The 13,529-nt window shown below is 47.8% G+C and overlaps 1 protein-coding gene across 1 annotated transcript in view; it reads right to left on the bottom strand.

Annotated features, from left to right (window-relative positions):
• The window catches only part of NPC1 (NPC intracellular cholesterol transporter 1), a 48,833-nt gene that overhangs the window by 1,008 nt on the left and 34,296 nt on the right, over positions 1–13,529 (bottom strand). The window contains exons 12-24 of the mRNA XM_061170386.1: positions 12,972–13,161; positions 12,328–12,510; positions 11,145–11,259; positions 9,165–9,292; positions 8,929–9,069; positions 7,658–7,747; positions 7,066–7,256; positions 6,633–6,748; positions 5,848–5,977; positions 3,357–3,557; positions 2,236–2,467; positions 1,365–1,478; positions 398–560 (exon numbers count right to left, since the gene is read on the bottom strand). Coding sequence (XP_061026369.1) covers positions 398–560; positions 1,365–1,478; positions 2,236–2,467; positions 3,357–3,557; positions 5,848–5,977; positions 6,633–6,748; positions 7,066–7,256; positions 7,658–7,747; positions 8,929–9,069; positions 9,165–9,292; positions 11,145–11,259; positions 12,328–12,510; positions 12,972–13,161 — 1,994 coding nt within the window. The remainder of the gene's footprint in view (positions 1–397; positions 561–1,364; positions 1,479–2,235; positions 2,468–3,356; positions 3,558–5,847; positions 5,978–6,632; positions 6,749–7,065; positions 7,257–7,657; positions 7,748–8,928; positions 9,070–9,164; positions 9,293–11,144; positions 11,260–12,327; positions 12,511–12,971; positions 13,162–13,529) is intronic.

Here is a 13,529-nt window from a genome sequence, read left to right as displayed (position 1 = left end):
AAAAAGATCCTAAGGAGAACTCCAAATTAGAGATGAATAGCAGAGGCAGTGTTCTGCTAGAACAGCGAACGGAAATGAAAGCTGTTCCAGGGCACCGCTGGGCTGTGGCTGGACTCGTGTCCTTCACCTCAGCAGGGAGGAGCCCTGGGCTGCTGACGCACAAACTCACTTCCAATCTGACGACGCGAGGCCTCCAGTTTTCTAATGAAGTAGTATGGACGAACATGAAGCCCCAGGATTGGAGTTCTTCTCTTAGAAGTTTTTTTACTCAGTGTTATTTATCAAATGACCATCAGTATAAGTACATTCAAATACTTCAAAAGAATGTTTCAAGATATCCTTTTCCTTTAGTATCATGCTTCCTCCATCCCACTAGGTTAAAAATAAAAACTCTTACCTATGTAACTGAGCAAGACAGGGAGGAATATTAATCCATGAGTGGCTCCCAGTAAGACCATAGCTAAATACATCCTGAAGTAAAATATCTGGAAAATTTGAGATTTGGCAAAGGCCAAAACCATAATGCCTCCAAATTTTGTTAGTGTGATTCCACTGAATACCTAAGAGAAGAGAGATGGGGTTAGAAACAACTTTTATCAACCTACCATAATTGAACACTTCCTCATAGAGGGATTTCTTAAAAGCCGAGGTCCAAAGTAATGGGGGACGGAACCCCAGCTTTCAAATTTACTGATAAGTAGCATTAGGCTCTGCCTAAATTGTTTTATTTGCTACTTATGAATCTGAAGGGGGAAAAAAAGGTGTAATAAGGGTAAAAGCTGTGTATCCTGCATAGACCCCATGGCAGCCCTGCAAGTCTATCAGTGCCATTTTTCCAACAGCATTATTTTTCAATTAAGGTATGTACTATTTTTTTAGGCAATGCTATTTATCACACACTTTCTGTTGTTACTCTGTAACAGTGTTGTCTGGTGGTTAAGTAACTGGTTGATAGTTCAGCCCTGTATCCTGGTTTAGCCTGAGAAGATTCTCCGAATGTGAACCACAAACTGCACACTGGGCTCCAAGCATGGCAGCTCCCCTGCTTTTCAACACACATGGCTGGCCTGGGTTTTAAACGGCTCTCAAATCAAACTTCTCTATTTTCCTGCTTCAGCCATACTGTCATCTGCAAAGGAGTCTCCAGCAGTAACAGTTCTAAAGAATTTCAGGGTGGAGCTCTATGCAAGATACAGCTATTTCATGAATTGCCTGAAAACTTGTAATCCTTAGGAGCTAGTAAAAGATACAAATTGGGCTTTCCCTACTGAATCTTAAAAGTTCCTTCTCCTGAGAAACAGTCACCAAGCTGGGTACTTCACGGTGAGGTATCTGCCCGAGTCATCTGCTCGGGCTGTACTTACAGAGCTGCCCATGTGGGAGAGTGCCTCTTCTGCCCGTTCCACGCGGCTTCCCTTCGTGCTCACCGTGAACGCTCTCGTGATATGGCTGCAGAACTCCACGGAGATGCCACAGCTCTGAAATAAAGTGCTTCCTTTACACCTGCCCTTCTCCAGTTAAAAACAGTAAAAGCAACCACCCCTTTCCCGGGATCTGTGGTTATCAGGGCACCTGGGAGGTAAAGGAGCCCGGAGCACCCCCTCTAACTTACAAGACAAAGCTCCCATCACACCAACTTAAACTGTCCCAGGAAGCTTGTGGAACCCTCCAGGCACAGCTTCCTCCAGCAGATTTGCCTCTGTTAGGGGGAAGCAGCTGAAACCTCTCAAGGTCCCCCCAACCCCCAGCCAGCCAGCACGCTGTCATTTCTTTAGCTGGGCCTCACTACCGCTCCCCCTGAAGCCACGTTCCGTTCGTATCTGAAGAGCAGATACACTGTGTCTGTTCTCTGTGAATACTTTCTCAACTGTGCACGTATTCAAGACTATTAAAAAGCACCTGGCAACCACATGGAAGGCAAAAGGTCTTGGCCAGAAAATTCCATTGAGAAGGGGCAGTTTTTCTAACTGAAAACTGAACATCGTGCTGTCATCAGGCTACGTACTTAGGCAAAACACCCTTCAGAATAATAATTTAAAGGCAGAATGCCTAAGCCAGACCGTGAGCTCACATTTCCGTTGCTGTATGTACCACCCACGTCCAACTCCACCTGCCCCTGACCCCACCTGACCATGTGTGCCAAGAGCAGGAGCTGGCCTTGACCTCTCACCCCAAGAAACAATTCACAGCAGTGACATAAGGAGTGAGGGACAGACTGAGTGGACCAGGACTCACCATAACCAAGTTGACCAAAGAAACAGCATTCAAACTGATGCCCCAGAGCCACATGACACCGAACATGTTGACCAAGATCATAGCGATGGTGATGCACATGATCACCGCCGACCACAGCTCACAGCCCAGGAGAACCACCGTCACCAAAAAGATGGCGCCCAGGGACACGCCGAGGTTAAAGATAGTGTCATCAATCATGGTCAGGTACTGTTCGTAGAAGACGTAGAACACACTGGAGAGGGGGAGAAGGTTCTGTTACAGCTTGTTTTTGCTTCTGGAATCTTTACTCCTCATCCTGCCACAACTGCAAAACGGAAGCTACCTTGAGAGACGTCCTCACATAAAACCTCCCTGTTTGTGCAAGACTCATCTCCAGCAGTTAAGCTGGACCTCTGACCACTGACACCCAAAGTAGGGCCTCCGAGATGTGTATTTTATATAAGGTTTTTGTTCATGTGCCCAATCCATTCTGCTTTATAGGCATTTATCTACAAAGAATATTCCGTGGTATTTTGGGAAAACAAGCCCTGGTCTATCCTGAGGGCTACCCCCAGCCAAACGGGGTCTATGCAGGGCCTGAGAAGAAAATGCTTTTTCGGCAAAGTTAACCAGCTCCTCTAAGGAGTGAGGACACCCACTCCAAGAACTTCTTCCACAGGAAAACAGGCTGTCCTGCCAGGAACAGGTCCAGACTCCCTTCAATGAGATTACAGGGGTTGGGGGGAAAATCACTTGTTTCTCCTACTTTTCTATATTTTCCAAATTCAATATTTCATAAAATATTTTCTTTATGAGGAAAAAAAAAACAATAAATGAAAAAAGAGAAACCTCCATAAAGGCACTGTCCCCAGCAATCAGCTGCCGGGCCCTCTCTGTGAAGCTGCTCCCCGGGCGCCGCGCCCCCTGCCCCCCGCCTGTTTTGCAGGGTGTGAGCTCCAGCCCTGAGACCTCAGTAGGTGCTGCAGATTCTGGCCCAGGTGCCGTTTCCTGAGACAGGCTTCACCTGTGCTCAGGACGGAGCCGGGTTCAGAAGGAAAGCCGAGTGTCGGCCCCCCAGCAAGGGAACCCCAGGGTGTGGGCGCTTCCCCAGGACACCCTCATTTACAAAATCCACACGTTACCTGTATGGGAACACACGGTGATCACTTCCTTCCAGGCCCATGGTTCTGGTGATTCTGCTGGCGATGAGGCGGGCCTTTTCCATGGCGTCGATGAAGTCAGCGGAGGTCTTGAGCACCGTGTGGTAGGTCATGAAGTACGTGGCTCCGACGCCCGTGCCGTTGCCGAGGATGTTAACTGCTGCGCTGTAAGCGGCGTGTCCCCTGGGAGAAGACAGTGGTATCAAAGGTCACACCTCGTGCCATACCTGCAGAATCTGAGCATCAGGGCTGAGTGGTGTCACCTGACCCTGGACTCAGGGATCAGACCAGCTGTCAATTTCAGGGACAGGGAAGCCCCTGAAAAGGAACGATGAAGGTTTAGCTTTTCTTTCCCACTCTGGCTTTTCTTTGCGGCTTTGGTGTCTCTGACGCGAAGCTGCTACCGTTTCTGCAGCTGGCTCTGCTCACAGACCAGTGTGCTTTTCTACAGAGTTTGCTCAGCAACGCTGTGTAACAGGAGGCGGGAATGGACAAGGGCCCTGGAGTCAGGCTGCCATGAGGTCGGCCTCGGCCCTGGAACCCTGGGCAGAATTACTGAATTTGGGCTGCAGTGTCATCTGCACAGGGTGTACCACCACCTACTCATGGGGCTGTGTGGTGAGTCAGTGAAACAGTGTCGGTGAGGTGCCTGGCACGATCCTGGCACACAGGAGGCTCCCTGTCTGTTGCCCTCCTACGAGTTGAATTCATTCTGACTTCTTTTATGCAGCAGAGCATTCAGTCTGCCAGGAGACCAAGCTACAGGGTTCATTTCTTCTTTATTTTTAGGGACAGTCCTCCCATGGTACCTAGTCTAGGTCTCAAAACACAGACGTGAGATGTATGACGGGACTCTGGTCACATTATGTATTTTTTTTTAAAATTTATTTATTTTTTATTTTTGGCTGTGTTGGGTCTTCGTTTCTGTGCGAGGGCTTTCTCCAGTTGTGGCGAGCAGGGGCCACTCTTCATCGCAGTGCACGGGCCTTTTACTGTCGCGGCCTCTCTTGTTGCGGGGCACAGGCTCCAGACGCGCAGGCTCAGTAGTTGTGGCTCACGGGCCTAGTTGCTCCGCGGCATGTGGGATCTTCCCAGACCAGGGCTCGAACCCGTGTCCCCTGCATTGGCAGGCAGATTCTCAACCACTGCGCCACCAGGGAAGCCCCACATTATGTATTCTTAAGAAGAACAGGGATGTCCAGCGTTTACCTAATGTACACCTGGACACTCACCTTCCTACCAAAACATCCAAATCCCCCCAACTCCAGACTTCAGTCATCTTTGCTATTTCTGGGCCAGAGATCCTGTTTCCACGGTAGCTGGCTGCCTGGCTAGATGGGGGAGTGAGACAGCCCATAACCTCATGTACAGACAGGCTAGCAAGAAGCACAGTGGGGCTAAAAGAATCTAAACCTTCGGGGACTTCCCTGGTGGCACAGTGGTTAAGAATCTGCCTGACAATGCGGGGGACACGGGTTCGAGCCCTGGTCCGGGAAGATCCCACATGCCACGGAGTAACTAAGCCCGTGAGCCACAACTACTGAAGCCTGCGTGCCTAAAGCCCATGCACCGCAACAAGAGAAACCACCGCAATGAGAGGCCCAAACACCACAACGAAGAGTAGCCCCCCCCTTGCCGCAACTAGAGAAAGCCCGTGCCCAGCAACAAAGACCCAATGCAGCCAAAAAAAAAAAAAGAATCTAAACCTTCATCCCGGGTGACGTCACCAGAGCAGAGCTGCAGTGCCCCATATGCCCCATACACAACTGGACAGACCCTTTCACATCCTGAATCGCCCGCATCCCTCCCCACAATCTGCCCTGCCGGTGGTCTGCACAGGACTGTGTCCTTCATGCCGCCAGGAGGGAAGCGTGAGACAGAATGCGCAGGCCAGGAGGGAATTGGGTCAGAATGAGGAGGAGTTTTGTTTTGTTTGTTTTTTTTAACATCTTTACCGGAGTATAACTGCTTTACAATTATAAAGTTAGTTTCTGCTGTATAACAAAGTGAATCAGCTATACGTATACATATATCCCCATATCCCCTCCCTCTTGCGTCTCCCTCCCACCCTCCCTATCCCACCCCTCTAGTGGGACACAAAGCACCACGCTGATCTCCCTGTGCTATGCGGCTGCTTCCCACTAGCTATCTATTTTACATTTGGTAGTGTATATATGTCAATGCCACTCTCTCACTTCGTCCCAGCTTACCCTTCCCCCTCCCTGGGTCCTCAAGTCCATTCTCTACGTCTGCGTCTTTATTCCTATCCTGCCCCTAAGTTCTCCAGAACCATTTTTTTTTAAGATGAGGAGGAGTTTTCTTTAAAGGCGTTTTGGTTTCTCTGCGGGACAGGGTGGGGAGTGGCAGAGAAGAGGACCTTCCCACCCACCATTCCCACCCCAGCCCTCCCCAGCTTCCCAGCGCAAATTAAAGGGGAAGCGGGCACACAGCTGAATGGTTCAGTGTCACTTACCCTTTGCCACACTTGGGGTTCGGGTTATCGGAGAGGAACATGGGCAGGAACCTCATGAAGTCTGCGCCCTGAGGCCTCTGCTTGCCCTCTGGAGTCAGAGGCCGGCAGTGGATGCAGGCAGGGTCAACCACTGTGCAAACAGGTTGGGGGAGCCACGGTGAGAAGGATGGGTCTCCAAATTAAAACATTTAAAAATAATGATAAAGAAGTGACAGGAATTCTTTTCCTGATTCCTTCTGTTTATCCAAAAGCTTCAAACACATGGTTTTCACAGTCTAATAAACTTGAGGTCCCATCTGTATCTAACACAGGCTGTACAAATTTTCTTCCCCGAAGCAGGTTTCCTGCTTTAAGGACAACCTCAGTATGTTATTACCAGAGCCCAGGACGTCCATGTTTTTATCAAGAAAATCCTAGGACAGACTCAACACTTTTACAAAACCATACGGCAATAGTGATAAACAAAGAAAAGCACTCCCATGAGAAGCTATGGCCAGATACCACTCAAGAGAGACCATCAGCATTGTCGGGAAAAGATGACAAACCTGAAAACCAAAGTCCCCTAACCTGGCCCTTGTTCAGCCTGCAGCCCCGTGGGGGCCTGGAAAGGGGACAACAAGGTATCTCCAGAGTGAACAACGGAGGAAGGAGATGATGACAAGGGGAATGAGATGCAGCAATGGCAGACAAACAGGTGGACGTGGAGGTGAAATGCAAATGATTTTTAAATTATAATGTTAAAGTTCTTCAGAAAAAAGGGAAAGATCTGGAAAAGGATCAAGTACCCGACGCATTGCAGAACCGATCCGTGCTGTTGTAGACTCTACAGCAAGACGACTGTGGCTTGACCCAGTCAAAATAATCATCAATCCAGGACGAGGGAGCAAAGCCTATCCGGGTACTAGAGAAAGGAGAGAAAGGGTTACTGATGCCCCCACAAGGAGGAAGTCTTCAGTTTCGGTCCCCTTTCTTGAAATCCAAAACTTCCTTTTCTAGACCTTTTAATGCCACCCAGTCAGAAGACAAACCACATCAATGCTTAATGGGAAAAGTTTCAGAATATGAGGTGGTAAATTTGCCCTTTAAAAGGTTTTGCTCAGGTAAAGCTAGATTCAACCCACATTTTGCAAGATAGATTTTCCAGGAAAAGCTATCTTTAGAGAGAGGTTTCAGGCCGAGGTCCCGGGCCAGGAGCCCGTCCACGGCTGGGGTACTGACTAGTTGTCCAGCTGGGCGGCGGTGAAGATCTGCTGCACCAGCGAGTCGTTGTTGCAGCCCAGGCCCCCACACACCATGTTCTGCCCTTTCAGAGAAGCGTAGTCGTGCCCTCCCTCCACGACAAAGTACACGGGCGGGCCCGCGTGCAGGTAGCGACTGAGGGACTGGAAATAATCCGTCACGTAGGAGTCCTGAGAGAGAGAGCGGACAACAGGACACAGTGTGAACGTCCTGTGCAAGCGAGAGGGGGGCTCCCGGCCGAGACGCCTCGAGCCCAGGTTCCTGACTCCCTCCACAGCCAGTGCCCCCTCCCCACCCTGGGCCCAGGGGCTTTTCCAGTTGGTCCCACCGTCAGGAGGGCACCTCACGAGGTCAAGACCGGCTACTCGCATTCCGCAGCCATGCCCAAGGCCTGTGAGCTCAGAAGGCCCGGGCCTCACGGGCAGAGCTCTGGCGAGGTTCCTGCAATGCGGGAGAGCCTACCAGCACCCGCGTTTAGAAGCAGACATCGGCTGAAACACCCGCGTGAGTATTTTGAAAAATGTATTCACCATGGGCTAAATGAGTTAGAATAAAAAAGAAAGCGTCTTACATCTGGCATTGACAGAGACTGATCCAAGCCGATTTCTACTTTGTTCAGGACTGCGATACTGAATGACAGAACACCCACAAATACCGCTACCTGGAATGAGAAGTGAGTTACAGAGTTAGTTATCATGATTAAGAACATAAATCATTTATTTATCTATTTATTTATTTTATTTATTTATGGCTGCACTGGGTCTTAGCTGTGGCATGCGGACTTCTTACTTGCGGCATGCATGCAGGATTTAGCTCCCCGACCAGGGATTGAACCCAGGCCCCCTGCACTGTGAGCGCTGAGTCCTACCCACTGGACCACCAGGGAACTCCCTAAATCAAATCTTAAACACACAAAACAGGACTTTTCTAAACGAAAAGCAAGTTTAAATGACACGCTAAGAAAACAAGGAGTCTGGGGCAGTAGCCGAGGTCACGGTCTCAAGAGTCAAGCCACCTGGGTTCAAATCCTGGCTCTGCCACTTACAAGCTGAGTGACCCTGGGGAAGTCACTTAACCTCTCTTAGCTTCTATTTCCTCCTCAATAAAACAGTAAAAATAAGACTTGTAACATCAGATAATTTTGTGGATTAAATGAGAAAATTCTAGGGATAATCCAGAATTTAGCGTAGTACCCGGTTCTGAGCACAATACCAGATATTAAGTGTTCAATAAATGTTAGGTGTTACTATTACTTTTACTGGAATGAATTTACATTCTTTTAGTGGAGATGTGATAGATTATAGCTGTTGGCTATATCCAGTGTGTAAACTGTACTACAAAACGCTCTTGCATGGTTGCTGGGGATGAGGGACAGTGCAGGGGAGGGAGGTGGGTGACACTGAAGGTGCAGGACGAGGGTGATGGAACAGATCTATATCTTGGTGCTTACACGAATCTGCACATGTGATAAACTGACACAGAACTGGACACATACACTGTGCCAATGTCAAACTCTTGGTTTTGTTATTGAACTACAATTATGTAAGACCTTGGGAGGAAACTGGCAAAGGGCAGCTGGGTCCTTCTCTGCACTACCTCTGTGACTTTCTATGAATCTGTAATTATTTAAAAACAAACCAACCAACTTAAAACAGAAACTCTTGCTTATATTGCCTGCTAAAAATATTTTATATATTTGTACATATTTCCTTTTGCATTCTTGTGTGTATATATATATATATACACACACACTTAACAGCTGTCAGAATCCTTCCCAAGCACTCTGATTTCTTAGAAGGCATATGACAACTTTGGGGAGAAAAACCACAGACAGGCTCCTACCACAATGGGCCGCATCCAGTCCTTAAGCAGAAGTGGAGCATAGGCGTTTCTGAAGAAGCGAAATAAGCAGCTCTCCGAGGCCTGGATGCCTGCCCTGTCTGCCGCGTCCCCGACACAGCAGAGGACGTCCAGCCGGTTCTTCTGAGGGGATGAAGAGGAACAGAGGTCACCCTCCAGCCACCTCATCTAGATTCTAGACTCAAATGAAACAGGCTGCACGCCTGATGACAACTTACCTCTTGCCGCTTAATGTCTAACCCCAAGAGACTCACAAAACAGGTAATCTGAAGGAGGAAGTCAATGAGGACCGCCATCCCCGCAAAGAGAGAGAAGGTGTGCACAGCCGGCATCACGGACAGGCCTCCTGCGGGGAGAAGGGAGCAGCCACGTCCTTCCCAGCTGAGGGCTCAGCAGGCCTCACAGGCACGTGCACGTGTGAACACGCGGCACCAGAGCAGGCCAATCCCACAAGAATCCCCCCAATCCTCCCACCCAAAGGCACTCTGCGCAGTCTGCGGGAGTCACACCAGAACCACCTGGGGAGGTTAAAATGCACGTTCCAGGGACCGGGCCCCATCCTACTTTATCAAGACAATGGGAATTCAACCCCAATTCTACTGTTCAGAATTCTATGATCCCAACTCTATAACAAGCTCTCCAAACAAATGCATGCACTTTCACATTTGAGATCCATTAACACAGGCCATTTCTTACGGTACCTGCTGCGCTTCAGTCCACAAGAGGGATGGTATTTCCCATCTGCTATTATATCATCCAATCAGTCTCTCGGTTTAGTTACCAATGAGGATGCTCCAAGCGTCCTCCAGGCTAAGACTCAGAAGCTGAAAACTGGCTGCCCATGGGTCAGATATATATAAACCCACTTTAGAATTTAAAAACAGTTTTTAAAAAATAAGTAGCCAATATTTAACAATGAGATTCATAGTGACGCTTGAGGGAAAAAAAATCTAGATTCACAGCGTCGCTTGAGAAAAAAATTGGACCTGGCAGCACTGGGCCGGCAACACGTAACTGCCTCTTGCAGGTGGGACCCCAGACTCCGGTGCCACGGTGTCCGCTGCTCCTCCTGTCCCCCCAGAGTCACCCCAACCTTGAGGCCCAGGGTCAGCTGCTATCACCAACACACTTGCACTGGTTTTGTTTTATAACAGAAAAAGAGGAAGTAACTGTTTTGCATCTGTATCCATCAAAAGAAACCACAAGGGCCACAGGTTTGTTCCACAGTGCACTGCTTCGTGGAAATGGGGGATGATATATGCTCATGACGTGTCTGTGTCCAAAGACCACACCTACGATGTCCCTCCCATGGCCCCTTGTAAGATGACCTGGTGGCCCCTGCAGGCATTTCCACTGGGACCCACGGATCGTGTGTCTTCCCTGGACTTACTGGGCGATTCTAATCAGCATCCTCTGCAGAGGATGTGATCAGTTTTCTCTTACTACATGCCAGACATGGGGGTGGGGAGTGCCCTGCTAGTAAGACTACCGATTTCTCCACATGAAAGAATACAGAAGTGCTGGGTTTTGTGCCAGCTTATTCTGGCTCCTTGTATTGAGGGAAGATTGAAGAACTTCTGCTCATTGACAAGGCTGCTTCCCAGCGAACTGTGTGTGCAGAGTGGGGGAGACTGCCTTTCGGAACAGTGGCAAACACCTTGCGAGCTAACGCCTGTGATTTTGGAGTTGCTGCCGAAAGTGCTGTGTCGGGAAGGACTCTGTGGCCGTCCTTCAAGAGCGCTATTTTCAAACCCCAGCACTCGCCATGGGTGCCCTAAAGGGGGAGGGGCAGGAGTCCTAGGTATCTGAACCCCAACATCAACACCGTCCTGAAACAATGTGAGAAGGAAGACACTTGCTGGAAATTCCCTGGTGGTCCAGTGGTTAGGACGCCGTGTTTCCACTGCGGGGGGCACAGGTCGGGGCGGGGGGCCGATCCCTGGTGGGGGAACTAGGATCCTGCATGCCGCGTGGTGTGGCCAAAATTTTAAGAAATTAAAAATTAAAAATAAGTAATGTAGTTAAAAAAAAGAAGACACTTGCTAATGACACCCGAGATACTGCCACCAATTTTTCTCGTGGTCCACTCTGATACTTTCCAATCACAGAATAAAACTTAAAAAAGAACGCAAAGGGTCATATACTGATACACCTAGGCTCAGCAAACCTCAGGGTTGGCAGATTCAAAGAGTAATTACCTAAGAAAAATGCTACCGTCTCTGAAAAGGACGACAGGAAAATACTTGGAGCCACTTCTCCCAGGACCCGGCCCACCTGCTGGTCCAGCGTCTCCCCTTGGAGACGTTCATCTCTCTTAAAAATAAAAAAAAAAGTTAAACATGCGACATTAAAGTTTCTCAATTACAATGCCACCTCTTTGCTTCTTTGGTGCCTTGTGTTAAGCTGATGGTAAAAAAATAATGATTAGTAGCATCTACTTGTCGTTTGTAAACTTTATACAATAAAGTGGTGAGGACCCCAAACTTCTCATGTTGATTCATTCGGGATATTTCTGAAGCCCGGAGCCAGGTAACAGGTGAGAATCTAAAGGAAGGATTAAATCAGATTATCAGGAAAATACATGCAACGCAGGCTGCAGGTGGCTGGATTTTTAAATAACACTCCTACATGCCACTGGGTCTCTGCCCAGGTAAGCGCTACAGGACAAGGGACCCTGGGAGAACCAACGGATTGACGTCATTTTTTACATCAGTGGGTCCTGTGTCGACCTTTTGCCTTTTAGTGGCACCTCTGACAAATCCCTCATTCTTCTACACTATATTGAGAATCATTTAATAAATTTATTTATTTATTTATTTATGGCTGTGTTGGGTTTTCATTTCTGTGCGCGGGCTTTCTCTAGTTGCGGTGAGCGGGGGCTACTCCTCATCGCGGTGCGCGGGCTTCTCATTGTCCTGGCTTCTCTTGTTGCGGAGCACAGGCTCTAGACGCGCAGGCTCAGTAGTTGTGCCTCACGGGCTTAGTTGCTCCGCGGCATGTGGGATCTTCCCAGACGAGGGATCGAACCCATGTCCCCTGCATTGGCAGGCAGATTCTTAACCACTGCGCCACCAGGGAAGCCCGAGAATCATTTTAATAGCTGTTGTGCCCAAAATATTTTCCACAAGCGTGTTAGCCCTTTTTTGCACACATGTTGCACATATTTTAAAACCAAATTCTCACTTTATATCTATGCCACCAACCAAAGAGAATGCTGGTCTCAATCTTCTTGGTCTCAGAACAAGTTACAGGCACCAATAAGCAACACAGAGGAACAGAAACGAAGTCTCCACATGTCACACTCAAATACTCCACATGGAGCTGAACAGCCATATGTGGAGCCTGGTACTCGGTCAGACTCTGTGAGACTCTGAAACGCACCTGGAAGGTCTGGACCAGAATGAAGATGTTGTCCACTCCCACAGCCAGCACCAGGAACGGGATGACTTCTATCACAATGAGGGTGAAGGGGATCCCAATGTAGCTGAAGATGCCCAAGGAACACGCCACTGAGCTCAGCACGATCAGGATGCCCGCGATGCCCAGGGAGATTTTCGAATCCACCTGGAGATGCCACAGAGACATAAATCCTCATTTAGGGTGCTTGTTGTCCTGTTCCTAAAAGGTCTTCATTTTCACCTCTTTACCTGGATATTGCCCATCTACATTTAAAAGTACAGTTCCCGGTTTGAGAGAAGATATGAAAAGGTGTCTAGGTCTTCCCTAGCAACATATTTTATCAGCCTACATTCTTAGGTGATGGCAAGTTAGAAAAAAAACTGGATTATGTGAAATAAACTTTTAAGTTGAAGATAAGAAATTGGAACTGAAGAAAACAGATGCAGGAAGCAGAAAATGTGACAAACAAGTAAAACACAGGACAATTTAAGGCAGTTTTGAACATAATGAATTAGGATTAAGCGGAGGCAAAAACATGCCATCACGCTGTGTACTGCCATTTCCCTCTAACACACATACACATATACACACACACGTGCACACACACACCTACACACCCCACTTACCAGAAACCTGCTACAGCTTTTGATATGCCCCAAGGCTATGGAAATATATAAAAACATGATGCCATAGCTGATTAGAACAGTGAAGATATCACTGTTACTTTCACGATTTAGTTCATCTTCAATACTTCGTTCAGCCTTAAAAGAAATGGTCAGATTTGGATTCTTGTAGTTTTTCACAAAATTAATAAACCTAAAAGGGTAAGCAAAATTTTGTATTTTTAGTTAAAACTTAGTGACAACTAAGTAAGGAACTTCTTCGTAACTTCTACAACACAAAAGCCACACTTAACCCTTATACCTCATTAGGACCTTCTACACTGGCAAGTAGAAGGTAGGACACTTCCAGATTACGAAGTTCCAGACATGCTGAATTTTCCAGTATTTAAAACAGGTTTAGAACAAGTTTAAAAACTGCTTCATGGTCTCACTTCTTTTTTTACTAAAAAAGATTTCTAAATGAAGTATATTATACTACAGACATATGCTCATGGAACAAAAATTTTAAAAGTTGATCTACAGATTCAATGCAATCCCTATCAGAATCCCAGCTGACTTCTT

Source organism: Eubalaena glacialis, chromosome 15 (genome assembly GCF_028564815.1).
Source record: "Eubalaena glacialis isolate mEubGla1 chromosome 15, mEubGla1.1.hap2.+ XY, whole genome shotgun sequence".
In the NCBI taxonomy this organism is placed as follows: Eukaryota; Metazoa; Chordata; class Mammalia; order Artiodactyla; family Balaenidae; genus Eubalaena; species Eubalaena glacialis.
The sequence above is the reverse complement of the archived record's forward strand: the minus strand, read 5'-3'. Positions and strand labels throughout refer to the sequence as shown.